The 17,564-nt window shown below is 41.2% G+C and overlaps 1 protein-coding gene across 15 annotated transcripts in view; it reads left to right on the plus strand.

The window, feature by feature from the left end:
- The window catches only part of GRIA3 (glutamate ionotropic receptor AMPA type subunit 3), a 218,557-nt gene that overhangs the window by 133,870 nt on the left and 67,123 nt on the right, over positions 1 to 17,564 (plus strand). For 14 of the 15 annotated variants that reach the window (XR_010082745.1, XM_063416499.1, XM_063416494.1 and 11 more), the window contains one exon: positions 11,432 to 11,619. Coding sequence is in view for 14 of the 15 variants with exons in the window: in XM_063416499.1 (XP_063272569.1) it covers positions 11,432 to 11,619 (188 nt within the window). In the remaining variant the exon portion in view is untranslated. Of the gene's footprint in view, positions 1 to 11,250; positions 11,332 to 11,431; positions 11,620 to 17,564 lie in introns of those variants that run through there. The other variant, XM_063416505.1, reaches the window with a different exon arrangement.

The following is a 17,564-nucleotide window of genomic DNA, read 5'->3' on the forward strand; positions in this document are numbered from 1 at the left end:
TGTTTTCCTTACGCTTCAAATCAGAGGAGGGTGTAACAGCACACAGCATTCATAACATGTAAGACATAACAATGCTTCCCTTTTGACATGACCATGTAGTAACATCTCTGTATTAAAGCACCATTTCCTTATAGGAAAGTGTTCAGCTTGGCTGTTTGATTATGAATTCTCAATTACATAGCAGTAATTTTTGTTATTTTAACAAATTATTGTGAAACTACACATCTGGAGGCATAAATAAAAACAGTGACTTCAAATTTTTGAAGTGTATAGAACTACACTGAACTTTCATTAATAAAATAACATACTGAGAGTAAGCAGCTGTAGACCATTACAGTTTACATTCAGTTTAGGTAACCTCTGGGTTGACCTTCAAAAACTGGCCACAGTAGGCAATGTAAACACACCATTGTCTGTCTCACAGTGAATTTTAGATGCCAGCTGCGTCCTCATAACATTTGATTTGGCCTCCTATGAAAATTACGGATAAAAAGATAGTGTGAGCAATGATGTTATTTGTTCTTAAGTTTTAAGTGCTATCCATTTTGCATAGATATCTTCCTGCTTTATGGGATATTAATTTGCGTTTTTCTGCAGATAGTATTTCTGTGACTTTAGTGACCTCCCTCTGACTCAAAAGCTGGGTTTTGTCAAAATGTTTTTAACATTAAAACTTTTACTGCAGGGAATTCAGACTGCTACTGGATGTAACAAAGTCAGCTCAGTTGTGTAAAAATCAGCATATGCCTCAGAGCACAGCAAAAGCCATTCATTGCATTTCTTTGAAGTGAAGCTATGCAGATTTGCCCAGGTGAAGATTTGACCTAATGTGTTTAAAAATAATTTCTTTATGTGTCCATTTCAAACAACAGAATTTTAACACAAAGATAAGAATTTGTACAAAACAAGTCTTATAAAAGATGAAAAAAATCTGCCATTTTTTGATATTCAAATGTGCTCTTTTTTCTAAATCCAGGATAGGTAATCTTTGGTACTCCACATGAATAATGGATGCTATTTAAAATGTTTGCTTAAGAACAATGAGTTCATTGTATCAATAATGAGAAGTTCTGCTGTGGACCACTTTGTAATATTTTGATTGTCATGATTTATACCACTGGAGGTCAGATGGTAGAACTTCACTTAATTACTGTGTTTAACCTACAGTCATTACTGAAGGTGGGGAGGGAATACATTTTTGCTCAGTTCTGCAACGCCTGTCACGATGGGGGTTCTTGAGGGCTGCTTTAAACAAACAATTGCAGATTATTACAGCAGAGTGGAGGGAAACAGGGAGGCTTCAGTGGACATTTGAAATTGAGAATTAGCTTCAGTTTTCACTTGATGTATGTTTATGGGAGTTACAGTAAGAAGTGGCCTCAGTTGTCACACAGAGACCACAGTCTAGAAGCAATAAAAGCAGAAATTGCTGTGTCACAAGGGAAACTGGTTTTCTAGACACTAATAAAAATGGTGTTCTAATGATTTCTCTGTGATCCCTCAGGGATTTTTACAGACATATTTGTTAAACCTGAAAGCTGTTGTATTTCCCTAGTTTTAGGGTTTTTTTAATGGCTGTCCTGTACAGAATATTCCTTGGTGCAGTGTCTTCTTCTCAAGGTACTATTCACATTCTTTTCTCATTTCCTTTCTAGGAATTTATACTTTATTCTGTGATAACATAGCACTAGGCTCTTCAACATAAGTAAAAAATGTATATTTTCTTTCCTGCCTGGCAGAATTAAAGCTTAGAAAGAATAAGTTAAAGTCAAGTGGAACCTGAGAAGGAGTGGGAAATGTTGAGTGAAACAGAAATTGCAAAATTCATTTTGTACCAAGCTGAAAAATGTTCATTTCTCTGCAAGAAATCTGGTCCATGCTATTTCAAGCCTAACTTTTAGTTTAATCTTTGTTCAGTTTTGAAAGTATGCATGACTAACTTCCATTTCAAAAAACATTTCCCTTCTTTTTTTTTCAGTTTGAGTTTGGCCTGCATTAATTTATCATTGTGGTCCCTTTCTCTCCTAAAGGTCTATTCTTCTAGTGAATGTAATGTCAATTGAAAAAAAATTCACCAGCTTTGTTACTGAGTTAAGGAAGCTGGAATTGCTGATGGGAGATTTCCATAAACACTAGGTGAAGTTATAAGCCCACATATGTGTGCAGGGTATCAAAAATTTGAGAGTGGCCACTGACCACACTTTTCAGAGGAAACAAAAAAAAGGCATTATCTAATTCAAGCCTAGAACATCTGTACATTAATAATTAGTAAGGTTAGGTGGAAATTTCTTATTGAAGTCAACTCCATTTGCTTGCAGGCGTGACCGACCTGGTTTTAACTTGTATTTCATACCTGCACAGAGATAACTACAGTGGCAGGAAGTGTCAAGGAAATCTTACTTAGTTTCCTTGGGGGTAAAAAATAGAAGTAGACGAGAAGCGTCACCCTATTGCAGGAGGGCAGTGATGGAATGAGAACCTTTCAGTTTAAAGTATTGATTTGCACAAAACACAACTTTTCACTCTTAATACCAGGGACCTGCATTGTGCTGTGAAATCTTGCTTTGCTTGAATGACTGCAGTAATGGTAAACTGGGAGATCAGAATTATCAGTGCTCGGGCCTCTTGCTGTGTATGCCAGTTACTGTATGTTTTCTCCTTTGGATTAGATAATGCCAAAGTTCTTGCATACTTTAGTTTGCTAACCATTGTAGTTTGCTAACCATGCAATCAGATTTGTGAGGCTTTGTATTCATGGAAGAGTAGTCATGCATCAGTATAATATCAAAGCAAATGGAATAAAAGAGTTCTTTTGTTTCACTGAATATCAGATTGAATATTCAAATAACATACAAGTATTTTAAATAATAATAAACACTCAGCAGCATAATTGTGTGTAAAACCCAACATAATTGGAGTCCTGAGCCTGTCTGGTCTCAAGGATGTATTTGATACAGCTGCCTAATTTTACAAAGCAATTCTGAGAAAACATTAAGAACAATTTAGTTTGAACCTGTGAAAACAGGGAGTATGTGGCTTGCATGCAACCCCTTCCTTGTAATACTTAATCTACTGCTCTGCAGCCTTAGAGGGGAACTTTCTGTCTTCCTTTTCTTCTTCAAGCTAACAACTGATAGTTTGTCTCAGATATATATACATCCCATTTAGTCAGACAGTCCTTATCTGTGCGCTTGTTGAACACGTTGCAGTGAAATAACTAATTAACAGCATATTCTATAGAGAATTCTGTGCCACTTTTTAAGCAGGCCACAGAGTAGGTATCCTGAGATGCAGATATCCTATTTTGGTGATTTCCAAAGGCACACAGGACAGGTCTTTCAGAGGTATTTAGGGTTTCAACACACAGAGAATGACATTGTGAAAAGCACGTCAGTGAGAGCTGTGTGTGGCTGTCACTGAAGGCAGTGGAATGCAGATACCTCGCCTGCTGAGGTTCTTCAACATCTTAATTCCCTCTGAAAACCTGCTCCCACCATCCTACCCAAGTCACTTTGGGAAATGAAAGACAGGTATCTGTGCAAATGTTACCTCTGCTGTACTGTGAAGTGAGCCTGTTTCTGACAGAATCATAGGCAAAAGTTGTTTCAAATTAGTTGTTTCAAATTCTCTGGTGATTGCCATTTCTAGATCATTTATCAGAATCTTTACTATTTACCACATACACATGCAAGAACAAGACTTTTTTCTGCATTTATTTATAATGTAAAACTAAGAAGCACAGTTTTACATATTCAGATTTTACTGTAGTGTCATGGATAGGTACGAGTCTGTACTTCAGCAGCAGCTAACAAAGATCTAGAGGACATGAATTCATGAAGAATGCATGACCTTTCGCTGATACCATTCCATGTTCATGGTGATCCAGCAGTGTGCACTTCCATTATGCTGATTTTTGGACAAATTTTGAGGACATATGCGTGTCTGTCACAAGGTTCTTCGTATGCAGGACCAGGTTTTGCCCAAGGTGATCGTAAGGCAAGGTTCAGCTTCTGCTGAAGTTGCCTTTGAAGTCATACAGGTTACCAGAGTCCCATTTCTCTGAAGGCTGTCATACTAGTATTTCTAATTGTCAATTATCAGAGCAGTAAATTAGAAAAATTCCGCCCATGCCTAAGCACCAGTACTTTTTTTCTTATCTTTTTGTAAGTATCTTGTGCTGTAGAAAAGTCTGGATCTGAAGCCCAGACCTTGCTGATTTGTAGAGCCAACTCCAGGAATGCCTCTCTGCTTCCTTCCCCAGGTGAGCACATGGAAACTTGGAGAGGTGAAGCCAGAGCTGAATGTTTGAATCACATCCCTGTCTCTGTTTAGTGAATCCTTATACTGAAATGTTTGCACGTTTCTGTATAATCCGTATGAGCTGCCTTCCTGAGCTAAATCAGGAACAGCATGTGCCATAACTGACCAGAGATCTGACACATCTGGGGCCTCTTCCCCCATCTGAGCTTACTGTCTCCAACCCCTGGGTTCAGAAGGCACAAAACACAGCAGGCAAAAAAATATTCTGTGTGTTAGGAGAAGAGGGGTATCTTATGCTGAATTTCTGATTTTTGGTGCAATGAAAAAGACTTCTAATAACCAAATGGTTGCTACATGGTTGCAGCCTACAAGGTTGCAATAGCCTGCAAGGTTGAATAATAAAAGCAAGGCGTTGTTTGCCCTTGAGGGGGATTTCCTGACTGGCAGGCAGGGGGAAGTCTCTAACGTGCAGGTGACATGAGCCTGTTGTGTGTCACCACCCTGCAGAATAAAGCAGGTTCTTTTGGAGACACAGAGCGTTGTGCTGCAGGCAGGGAGGGAGGAGGTCACTGATACAGAGCACGGCGCTGCTCCATCCTCGTTCTGCCCTCACCTGGGGGAAGAGTTCTGAAAGGGAACTTGTTACCCTCAGGCTTTCTCTGGGTCAGGTGTTGGCTATCGATGCCATGTGAATTCTCCAGTAACTTTGGAAATTGTCATCCTGTGCCATCACTGCAGGGGGAATCAGTATAAAGCAGATCAGATCATGCTTTCAGTGCTCTGGTCCGTGCAGATGAACTGCATTTGTATATTCAAGCTCAGTTCAGACCAAATCAGTATTACCAAGTATTAGGGATATACAGACCAGTTTAGAATCCATGTGAGGCCTTGTACTTAACAAATACATCATTGTAATGAAGAGAAGTATGCTGAAAAAATATAGGAAATAGTGATATATAAAACCTCCGTCATGCCAGCTATTGGCAAAAACAAGGCAGAAATAGCCAGTTGAGTGACAAAAATGAAATACATATGCAGACTGTGAATATGGATCCATAAATTATCATTTATATTACCATAAAAACTCATTAAAATTTCAGAATATTTTGAAGCTTGGTAGTCACCCTTTGATTGCTTTTTTTTAGCTGCCTTTTTTTGTGTGTGTGTGTTCAGGAGAAATAAGAGGAAATTAACTTATGGGTTTAGATATGAATGACACACATTCCAACTGCAAGGGCAATTAAAATGCTGGCTACTAAAGGGTGAGATATTGATGAAGAGAGACTTTGAAGGGCTGATAGCATCTATTAATGAAAATTCTCAGAGGCATAGGATCTGTTTGCTCAGGTAGTTTGGAAACTGAAAGTGCAGGTGAAGGTTAGGAAGTGGAATAAATATTCTTCCAACGTGATTGACTGAAGGTCAGATAGAAAAAATAATTTTACTGTGTCTGAGGACAATTCACCTAGCATTACTTTTTTTCCAAGAAATTTATCTGAGGTGAATCCAGGGGGGGTTTTGTGATGAATATATATTTCAATTCATAGTCTGATTACCATAATCTCCTGTGATTGTTTTTTCAAAGGAACAATATTTATCACTTTTTAGGCTCAGCAGTTCCAAACATGTTTTTAAGAGAAGGCAGACAGCAATACTCTTGCAGACTCATGCTAAACCCCCTAATGTATCATGATAAAGAGTAACTTGTGTTACCAATATTTTTAAGTTTACAGCATACTTTAAAATGATGTTTTTCACTCTGAATATATGAAGCCAAGTTCTAGGTATTTTCAAAATCCTCTGCTGTTGATAAGTGAGTAGATAGATTTGTATCTCACTGTGTGTCTAACTGTGGTTGCTGCCTAGTTTTAGGGTTTGGGCTCTGCTGGACAGATAAAGCTCTGGACTCTGTAGAGCTTCCTTGGTGAAGTATCTGTACTTGGGCATTTTAATTTTTTTTTTTTTGTTGTTGTTGTTGTTGTTATTCAGATATTCTAAAGCTTGGAAGTTAATTACTTTTAATGCTAATGTAGTTTTGCAATTTTGCCATTTGCAAGTAAAAAGTTCTCCCTTTGGAGAGCTCTCCACCACTCCTAGGCCCACATCTCCCAGATCTCAGCACTGTTTGGTGACGAGTGCCCTCACAACTCTGGCAGCATCAGTACACACAGGACAGCCCACAGGTGTGCACCCCACTGCACAACACAGTGCTCTTCACCTTCTGTCACTTCTCAGAATTCATTATTCCTTTTTCTGATTTTCAGTGCTAATTCTGCCTTCTCTACACAATTGCTTACCTGTTATATTTTTCCTCAAGTGGAATCTACTCTGGTTTTGACGTGGTTCCATCTTGTCTGTTCCGTTACCAATCTGTATCCAGAAGCTGTTCACTCAATTATTATTCCTTTGAAAATTATTTAAATAAAGATTTGCATAGCAAAGCTAAAACTAGAACACAGCTCTTTTGATAAACTTCAGATCATATCCTTGTACTGAGGTATCTCTGTCTGTCCTACACCAGCAGATTGGCACACAACATTGTGAAAGTCATATGAATAAGTCCCCCTGTGGAAGTGACAGCATTGCTTACGGCATCTTTTTGTCTTGTCCTTGGTTATTGAACTCTTTGATCCCTTACTACATTGCTCTCATTTTACACTGGCACAGCTTCATTCAAAAAAAACAACATCGTTGCACTGACCTAAAACTTGAGTAAAATGAGAGGTGAGTTGGATGCAAGGTTGTTATGAAAGAATAGATCAAGGTAAAATTGATTCAGAAGGAGCCATTTAGGGGGAAAAAACTGTATTTTACTTACATTCAGGAGCTCTGAATTTCTGCAGTTTTAGCTGTATCCCATCCCTAACAAATGTGAACCAGATGGTTCCTGTAAATTCTCCTTTAGAGCCAGGCAAGTTCACATTCACTCAACCAAGCTGTCATACCTATTTGTGTCTATTTCTCTGTTTATGGATGACAGCTTGCAGCACTGTAGTGTATGTACAGGGGAAACCAGAGGTTTGCAGAACAGAAAAAGCAGAATTGAGAAAAAATTCATTAGAATGTGTTTGCTATTTGGTCTAGAAGGTTGTCTGCTCCCAGAGTAGTGGAGTGTAACACTTTACGTGTTGGTTACCAGCGATCAGGTCAAAACCAGATGGATTGCACTTACTCTGTTATATTTAATGATTTGAACATAAGAGTGTTGGACTGAAAGAACATTCCAGGGTCCTCATCATTTGCTGAATTGCTTCCTGGTGAATTGTTTGGTAGCGTGTTCCTTGCTTCTTCCCCTACCTAGGAAGCTGCTAAGCAGACCTGGGCTAGGCGAAGCATACTTGCCACACAGATGTGTTGGGATTTTGGATGATGGGGGATTTGGGGGTTGGCTAGTTGTTTTTTCACTCGTGCCTGACGTGTTGATCTGTTTGGTTTCAAATTAGTGTTAGGTTCAGTGCCAAACACACAGAATATCCAAGTATATCTCAACTTACCGACCTGTGGTACACTTGAAGTGTAAGCTGGCGTCACAGAAATGGTATTTGTCGTGGGGAATCACGTGGCTGGATGGCCTTTTTGGTGAGTTCATTGTGCCCGTGACAAACACAGCTCAACACTAAAATCCCTGAAGGTCGGTCATGGGCCAGAAGCGTAGATCTGTGTATCATGTCCCCGATACAGAGTTCAAAACACAAGTACGCAGATCAGAGCCAGTGTTCATTCAGGTGCACAAGCATGCTGCGTGTCAGGAAAATACACCCCTATAGATCGTTTGTACTCAGCAAGGCAAAAGGAAGGGCAAATGCTCTTTCCTTTCTGTAGAGGCTAAAGGTCCAAGGTCTTAGCAAGGACATTCTGAAAAAGAGATTTACATAAGTGGTAACTTTTTTCGGTAAGCACTCTGGTGCCAACTGCAAGAGCTCATGTGATACTACAGATGTTCCAGTGTGATCGTTTAGTCATGTCACATTAGTGATTGCTTTATTTAAACAGGAGTAAGTTCAGTGATGTAGCACACAGAATTTCATATGGCTGAGCAGACTGCTGACATGCATTTTGCGTATGTGGACGTGAGAGAAGTTTTGTGAGCTTTCAGAGATGCAAAAGAGTGCGATGTCCTCTTCACTTGTTTTAGTAGTCGTTTGGAGTAAATGTGATGCACACCAAAGACTTTGGACAGGAGATGGTTGCCATGGCTGGCTGTTGCCTTCTGCTTTAGAGGAAGCAAGATGAGAGGTACCTGTAAGAGTTCTGCACCTCCAGGGTGCTCAGGGGATCTCTTGAGGAGCTATCACAGGTGTGTGTCCTGAGGGCAGCGTGTGGAACACCACCGTGTGCAGGCCTGGTCCCTGACAGTGCACACAACACGGGATAAAATGGTCCTCTGAGTTAAACAATCATACTGCTTATGTAACAGCTCTTTTAAGGGTAGAGTACAGCTGGAGCCTGGAACATGTTGTTTACAGAAATACACGTAATGGGTAACAATGTGAAATGCAGTAAATGGCACTGAAGGCATTAGATATCGGCAGAGACATGAGACTGGAGCAGGAGGCTGCAGGTGCTGCCCTCCTGAAAGCAGGAGGTTAGAACCACGCTGTAGTAAACCAGGAGAATGGGCTCTGTAAAGGTCATCAGAGGACTGACCTAATGAGCTGCTGCAGGAAGGGCAAGTGGTTCTTCTCAGAGCAAGGATGGGAGAGGGGCCCAAGAGAGGAGCTGGCACAACACAGACAGTGCCCATAGGGAGGATTTCAAGAACTGGCAAGGGTAGAGGGGACTGTGATTGTAAAGATTTGATGTGACAAGGAGAAACAGGAGGCAGAGAAGACAGAAATTACAAAGCTCTGAAACTTTCTGCTCTTAGTTTACTGTAATTGTATTTTCATGCAGAGGAGAAAGGCTGCTGAGTAATCTTGCTCTTTATTGAAATGGTAACCACTGACTAATATACATGCATACAAAAATACACATGTACTCACACCCACACAAACATGCCATTGCACAAAATTAGGAAAATTCCCCAACTTTCTTCTGAGATATTCGAGGTTTGACAAAGCAAATTCTGACTCAGTGTTAGATGAAACTGGGAGCATGGCAGTTCAACCAATGCTGTCTTCCCTCCAGCATATTCATTTTCCTTCTTTCCTTGAGATAGTTCAGAAGCTTTGTATGTGCCATTAGCAAAAAACACAGCTACAGATATGTTTGAACTGCCAGTTTTTCATAATATTTTGAACTAATTTGTTCAATCTGGAGTAAAAAAACCTGGACTTGCAGAGTATTGTTGTTTACAGCAAGCTCAGGGTTCATACTGAGATGTTACATGAATGATGAAACAAAGTTGTAAATATTTATTACTGAATAGAATCATGTCTTTTCAAAGTACATCTTTGTACACAAAGCATTTGTAAATCCCCATTAGTGGTATTTATGTTTCCACATAAAAATTCCTCATTTGCAGCCAACAAAGTATCTTAGGCTTAGATCTTCCTTCGACATGTAATGCAATCACAATGCTGTCACAGACATCACAACCATTTTTGTAAAATATGGTGTTAAGGAAGACTGAGTTCATTGTACTATACATATGTAAATGCCTTTCTTTCAATAGTCTCAGAGGAAAGAAGATGCCAGAAAGAATTCTCAACCAGGGTACATATTAATTGTCACCTCCTTTCACGGGATAGTAAAATGCATTCGTACAAAGAAAAGCATTAAGAATCAAGGAGGCTGCACAGGGAAAGTGAGGGCATTTGAGTGAGACCTAAAGAAGTCACATGGTAAATTATGATAATCTAATTGTAATCCAGAAAATCATTCTTCCCTTGCTTGTGTCTGTAATGAGGTAATGGCGCAGCTCCTCTGGCTTCAGACACCCACTACAGATTTACAGCAGGCTCTGGAAGATCGGGCTGCAGCACAAGTTCTTTGTTATCGTTGTACCTCTGCAAGGATGTCTGAGTTCAGAATAGCTTTGGTGTAATTGGCAGCAGGGAACGTGTTGTCCCTCTGTAGCTCCAAGTCCTTTTGGTTTCACAGAACTGGTTATCACAGAGCAGGATTAATTGGTTGTTGATCCTCTATGTTTATGTGGTTGTGTGTAAGCTTTTCAAATCTGGCAGCATAAGAAATCCACAGTATGACTAAATAATTGGACTGAAAGTTTTGCAAATAAATTATCTGGACAGAAACAGCACTCACATGGATGTGCTAGAACAATAAAAGTCTACCGAAAACTACTGCGTGTGCTTGAAGGAGATGACCTCTGTCTTTGGTTGGCATCTGCTAAGAGTTGAAACAATCAGAACTATGCACAAAATTAAATTTCCTGAATGAGAACAGGTTTCCAGCTACATACTAAAATAAAGGGATGTGAATCAATATCTGATGATTCCTACATAAGCATGACTTGACAGAGGTTCTGTCTTTAGTTCAACCACTTTTCACTTAGGGATTTGACTCGGGTTCTGCTTTCTGCCGAGGCATGGCTCACAAGAAATTAAAGTGCTGCTTGCCCCCCTGTATTTCCCACTGTGTAGTGTTTGGTCGTTCTGTGCTGCTTCTGTCCTGCTCTGAGGATGCTAAATGAGTTGGTATTACATTAATGAACACATTGAAAGTGTGGTTCGTGCTGCTGGACTCCATATTTTAAAACATTTTCTGAAATCAAAGTGAGTATCAGTAAAGTACTCGCTTGTGCTTGTGGCTCCAATGACCATACAGTGACTTAATTGACATTCTTGTGCAATGCTTGGATCCCTGCCAGTTAATGACCCATTGCTGCAGTCTGCGCAGGCAAATCACCCCTTTTGTCCTGCTGCTCGGGCTGATGGACTTCTGCCCAAGTAATGGCTGCAGGCTGCTATTCTCAGCTGGCACAGGCCCCAGCATGACCATAAACATCCCTGAGAGGATCATAATACAGTGTATTGGACAGATTCTGATATGCCTTGCAGTAATATAGCACCAGGGAAGTCAGTGACTTTGCCAGCGGCGTAGCTGGAAGAAGAAACTGGTCCCTACACTGTTGCTCTCTCAAGTAGTGAGGCACTTGCAGGCTCTCAGCTAGTCTGTGTCCCTTCAGATGATGCAAGTTTTTGTCAAACATTCACAATAGTTTTTATTTTTGTTCTGCTTTTAAATGGTTATATTGTCTCTTCCCCCACAGGATTTTCCATTCTTCAGGCAATTATGGAAGCAGCAGTACAGAACAACTGGCAAGTGACAGCCAGATCTGTAGGAAGCATAAAAGATGTCCAAGAGTTCAGAAGAATTATAGAGGAGATGGACAGACGGCAAGAAAAAAGATACCTAATTGACTGTGAAGTAGACAGAATCAACACCATTTTGGAACAGGTATCTCCTTTTCAGAAATTGCGATTTCTCTGTGACAGATATCATTAGTATTTCCAGAACTGCTTATTTCTAGAGATTGTGTCCTTTGAGATGTGAGTCCCAACAACTGGCTAGTTACCTACTAAAATTAAAATGCTGCAGTGATGCTCATAGTTGATGGCAGCACTTACATGTAACCTACCAGCAAACACCACTGTGATATTTTTTCCCCAGTGTTAATAATGAATTATTTTTAAGTAGGTAAAGAACCTAAAACTTCAACTGCCAGAATAACATTACTGGAATCGAGTATGCTTGTAAGGATTGCAAGACAGGTACAGTGTTTTAAGTGGAACATGAAACAAGAAATCAAAAACCAGTGAAGTATCACAAAATCATCCTAAAGAATTCCCAGAGGGAAACCCTGCTAATGAAAAATTCAGCTGATAGTCCAGATAATTCATTAGTGCATTTTGGTACGTAAAGCCCTCCCCTCTGCACAGCCAGTGCTGTTGACAGGCTTAAATTGTGGGTGATGAGTCTAAGCACCTTTGTGGGGGAAGGTGCATTTGGGAAGTTCTGCTCTTGCATGGCTTTCCCAGTGTTTGCTTTGCCCCAGAGGAGTGGCCGTACCCTCTGGTCATCCGTGGGGGCTGCCCACTGTGCCTGTGCAGTGCAGTGTGCCTGAAGAGGTGTGGTAACAGGTACAAACTGTTGGAAGCACACTCAGGACAGTTCCCTGCTGCCTGGGAAGGCTGGTGCTGGTGTGGCACCAAATCCACGCTGCTTGGTTATTCACAGGCATGTGGGAATTCACTTGCATTGGGACTGAAAACCCTCTGATTACTGCCACTTTGTCAGTTTAACTGTGGGGTCATAGTATGGAATAGATCAAGAGTAACATTTAAATTTCATGAAGCATTAGCATATCTCTTAGAAATGTTGTATTGTGAACTACCAACAAACTGACCTCACTGCCATAAACCCTGGGAAACATGAAAAATAATGTTCACTGCATTCCTTCTCAAAATATTTAGTTCCTGTCAAGCCTTGAGTTGTATCACTGAGGGTGAGTCTGTGGGGACAGCCAGGTGCCAGCTGCTACTTACAGATCAGGGAAAGAGGTGCTCAAGAGAACAGGGCACGAGCCATGCTGGTCCCTAGCTCTGACTGCTATGGTTGTGATGCTAACACACAGCACTGTGGTTTATGCTGTATTTTTAAGCAATATGGTGAGTGCTCTCTTTAGGGAAATTCATACTGAAAAGTGTAAAGGTTTTTTTTTCTTTTGTTTGTTCATATTCTTAGAAAAGATGCATAGCACCGTACCTACCCACAGCCCACTCTTCTGAAAGTGCTGCAGGAAAGCAGTCCTGAGCCAAGCCTGAAGAGCTCTTTGGGCCCACTCTCAACTGAGAAGAAAGCCTTTTGTTTGATGTGACTTCATTTACATTTGTTCCCCATTTTTTCTTCTATTGTCCAAGTAAGAGAAAAAAACTCAAACTATTTCAGTGCCTAAAAGGAAAGCTGTATACCAAGCAAACCATATAGCAAAAAACCTGACGACCCTTTTCTTCTGCTACTATTCTAAATTCAACTCTAGTGGAGTTTAAATTTTGTTAAATGTATGGTTCGGTCTTCTGTCGACATGATTAGCATCTGTAGTAAAAATTTGCTACTGAGGCCTCCAGGTTTCCCCAAACTCTACAATACATGCTGGTGGCCCTGATGCTAAAAATATCTTCTGTCAACAATTTCAAGAGTTTTTTAAATTGGATACTGAAAAGCAGTGACTTAAATTTCTGCAGGGAAAGTCAGTAATGGTGGATGGACCCTAGGTTGATAGCTGAACAATTACTGTTTGTAGGCTTTTCCTTCCACCTCCTCTGCTTACCCTGTTATCTTTTCATAAAGTAGTTAAAAGTTTTCAGAAACACGTGTCATATTTAAATCCATCCATCCAATTTGCTCAAGGGAATGGAGAGTTGTCTTTTTTTTAGCCAAGTGTGTTTGCTGATAACATATTATTGAGGGGAGAGATAAGTCTGGATTTGCATATTTCAAATCTAGCGTTTTATTGCAGTTTAAAAAGTCAATTCAGTGCTGTGTGTGGAGTCTAGGAAGGCTGCTCAGCTGAGGAGCAGTACTGTCTGAGCCTGTTACTGCTTGCTGATGCACTTTGCAGATGGGTTTGTTTTTCCCAGTGAGAACAAAAGGAAGCAAAAACACTTTACCTGTCTGAACTATCCGAGTACTGATGGACAAACTGTGTCCCATAGGGGGCTGCTATAGGCTGCCTCAGCCCAGCTCCATCCCTCTCCCTTTTTTGGCCTCCTAGGAGAACTTCAGAGGTCAACCCTCCCCTCAGCTTCTGGGAATGATGCCTCCCTCCAGAGAGGGGTTTATGTGGTTACTGTGTGGCACCTGCTATTTCATTCTCTGAGTCAGCAGCAGCATTTGCCAGTGACCCTGGATTTCCGAGGCTTAAATAGAACTTATTCAAGAAGAAAAGTCATAGCAGAAATAAACAGACTGTGAAGCACTAAACAGTCTACACACGCACTGAGTTGGCTATCAGACTTTTGGGCTCCTGGCCAGCCCGTTCAGCAAGCCTGTCAGTGCTCTGCTCCATAGCCATGTATCATGGCTTTGTGTCAGTGCTTGCATTCAGTAAGAGTGACCCCTTTTCCTGTATCGGGCTGGGCAATGTGTGCACCCCTTCCTTTGATCCTTTCTTCAACCCGTTCAGACCAGGGTATACATCTCTTCCAAAATTCAGGCTCATCCAAAGACAATTGCACCTCTGAGAATTTTCTTCTGAGACTTCAGGTCGTTCTGGAATATTCTGTACCTTCCTTCAGCAATGTACAGACGTGTGAGTCAGTGACCTTAAATATTCCATATGCCTTTAGCATATGGGACATGTGAATGTCCCTACATTTCCAAGACCTGTAACCTGTCATGTGAAATATTTCTCTTCTCAGGGCTGTCTGGTATCTCATCTTCCCAGCTGTAACTTTAAGGTCGGGGAAGGAGGGCACCCCAGTTCCTGCTCTGCCTGAGTAACCTGTTCTGTGCCAAATTTCATACAGGTTGATTTGTTTTCATTCCCCATTCAGAAGATTTTGTGACAGGCCTTACATTTTGTCCTGGAGGTGGATACCCTGCTCAAACCTCTTCAGCTGTAGAATAGAGGGAAGCAGAGAAATCAGTAGTTACTCTGTAAGCTGCCATCTGTTTTTTCACTTGCCCTATAGTTCTATAACCACTGAGCATCTGGATCTGTATATCCCCCTTGCACAACAAAACTGTATCCAATTCAATCATCCACTGGCCTCTCAGGCATACAGATAGCAACACTTATATCATGCAAAATTCATAAGCTCCCCGCACTTCTTGTCCCTTGATGCTAAAATTTTCTATATTTCTTCACAGATAAAAAATTTTGTTCTCATAAACAGAAGAACATTTTTTGTGAGAGCTAACAGTAAGCCTTAGCCTGTTTGACCATGATTTTGAGTTAAGAAATGTGTTTTTCTTATTCCCAGGATAATAAGCTGTATTTCAGACTAGAGTGGCTTTATGTCCACTTAAAAGAAAATCTCCTGAGGGCAAATGAGGAGGAAGAAACTCCATTCAGGATCAAAATGGTGAAACTTTACAAAAGACCTGTTTATTCCAGAGACTGCATGCTTTTATCAAAAGGACGCTATCTCCAAACTTGGTCGTGAGGGTTGGGCTCCAAGGCGGTGTCTGTATTAAATGAAGGCATCTCACAAAGCAAAAGCAATATTACAGCAGAGAATGCAGTCCCCAGAGCTTGACACTGACAGCCAGACTGCCAAAGAGAAGTTAAAGTGAAGCACTGTAGGATTAAGAGGGGGGATCTGGCTGTGTCCTGAGCACGCGCTGACAGTGACGGCCCGAGTCTGAAACGCTGAGATCAGGATGGAGGTGTGCAGGTTTGGAGTGCAGCCCCAGCTGCGCCTCTGCAGAGCTGCTCGCGTCTCAGAGGAGAGAGCTCACTGCACAACAGCTTTCACAGTGAGGCTGGCGTAAGAATAAACACACAGCTGCAGTGTGGGGTGGAGGAACAGTCATTAAAAATAACAACAGGGAAAAATGTAATTGGAGAGCTTCAAGACCACTGTCAGGTAAACTTCGCGGTTTATGTGTTCCATTATAAACAGATGGTCTGGTGGGGGTTTGCCTGTGTTTTCCATAGCAATTTAAAATGCAATTGCCTGCAAATACAGAGGGACACTTGAGGCAGGGCTTTGAGTAGCTTCAGCTTCTGCTTTGCTTCCGCAGCCCAGCAGTGCTGTGTCCTCTGAAGGCACGGCAGTGCTGGGAGCAGCCCTGCAGAGCAGTGTGCCCATCGCCTGCTCAGGGCCACAGCCGTGTCACAGGCTGATCTTATCCTCTGTCTGCAGCTGTGGGCTTCAGCTGGGGCTCCAGGAGAGTATCTGCTTTGTAGACTGTTGTGTAACATTGCTCTGAAACTGGTACGGTTCATTTTTACATTTCCAGTGGACTAGAAACTTAAAATTTAGGACATCTCTTCGTTAGATACCCGTGAGTATTGTTAGAACCAGAATGAAAAAAGCAGAATGAAAGGTCACTTCTTTCCCTTCACACCCAGGGAGTTTCAGCAGCTCCCAGGTCTGTATGGGCATATGGGTAGGAAAGGAGAATTCTTAGGTCAGGCACCCTCAGGACATAGCCAGCAGAAGAGTAAGAATGGGCATAAGTCAAAAGTGACAGCTGTATCTGCCTTAAAGGGCCTGCTTCTGTCAGCTGTGAAACTCAGAAAGGGCTGGAGATGAATTACTGAAGCAGAGACAGTAACATCTTGGGTTAATTGCCCCACATACAGCAGATTTCACACATACCTGAGGAAAGAATTTCTAGCTTGTAAAAAGGAATGTCTCTCCAAAGCTGTTACCCAGATTACATGAAACAAGGTTCTAAATGACAGGAATTTATCAGAGCATTATTAGTCATCCTGTGGAATGATTGAAGTAATGGCACACAAAGCTTAAAAGTGTTCAAGAGACATTAAAGGACAGTTTTACATTTATCTGATCAGTAGTAATAATAATTAATACCAGAAACATCTCACTGTAAATGTGGAGGCTGCTGTATGTAGAGGATTGCTGCCAAGCAACTCTTGTTTCTTGTGCCAGGGGCGTATGAACCTGAAAGTCACCATTAGAGTTTTTATTTTTCTATGATTGTAGCAGTTACTCATTTTGTGTTTTATGATAATTTATGGGATATAATGCACACACCAATGCACACACATGCACCTGTGCATAAAAAAAATTGCATATTTTTACCACAATATTTGTAGTATACAATTATGCTGTTACAGTCATATATATATGCCAACCTCTGCATTGCTGTTAAATGTACAGAGAACCAAAATCTTTGTTTAGTTGTGCTGTTGCAAGTAGAGAGTCAGCGTTTATCCTGGAAATGATATTTAAATCTCTATCATTGTGCTCATACAGAGGTTGTATTTGCTTTGACTTCAGTTCATAGATGGCTGTTAAGGTGCACAGAAGTGGTGCAGGTGTTTGCCCCGAGCCCTCTGGGGGTCCTGCTCACTGCTCAGCCTGTGTCCACGCTCTCTGAGCTGCTCACCTTGTCACCCTCATGGCCAGGGCTCAGGTGTAGAGGTCCTGAGGGCTACGGGCCCTCACCTTTCCCTGTTGTGTTTGGAGAGCTTTGGGAGCAGGTGTACTCATGGATGCTCCTTGTGCCATACCTGGACTGGAGGAGAGGGTTTGGTCTTTCATTAGCTCTACAGGTGTTTTTCAAAAACAACATTCACAAGAAGTGTTTTAAAGACACAGAGTATTTGAGGGAAAGGGAGGGCTGGCTGTAATTTGTTCAACATTGGATCCCCTGAGTTTTTGACTTTCCCTGTTTGTCCATCTCTCTATCTCTAATAGCTTTGGGAA

Source organism: Prinia subflava, chromosome 20 (assembly GCF_021018805.1).
Source record: "Prinia subflava isolate CZ2003 ecotype Zambia chromosome 20, Cam_Psub_1.2, whole genome shotgun sequence".
Taxonomy (NCBI): domain Eukaryota; kingdom Metazoa; phylum Chordata; class Aves; order Passeriformes; family Cisticolidae; genus Prinia; species Prinia subflava.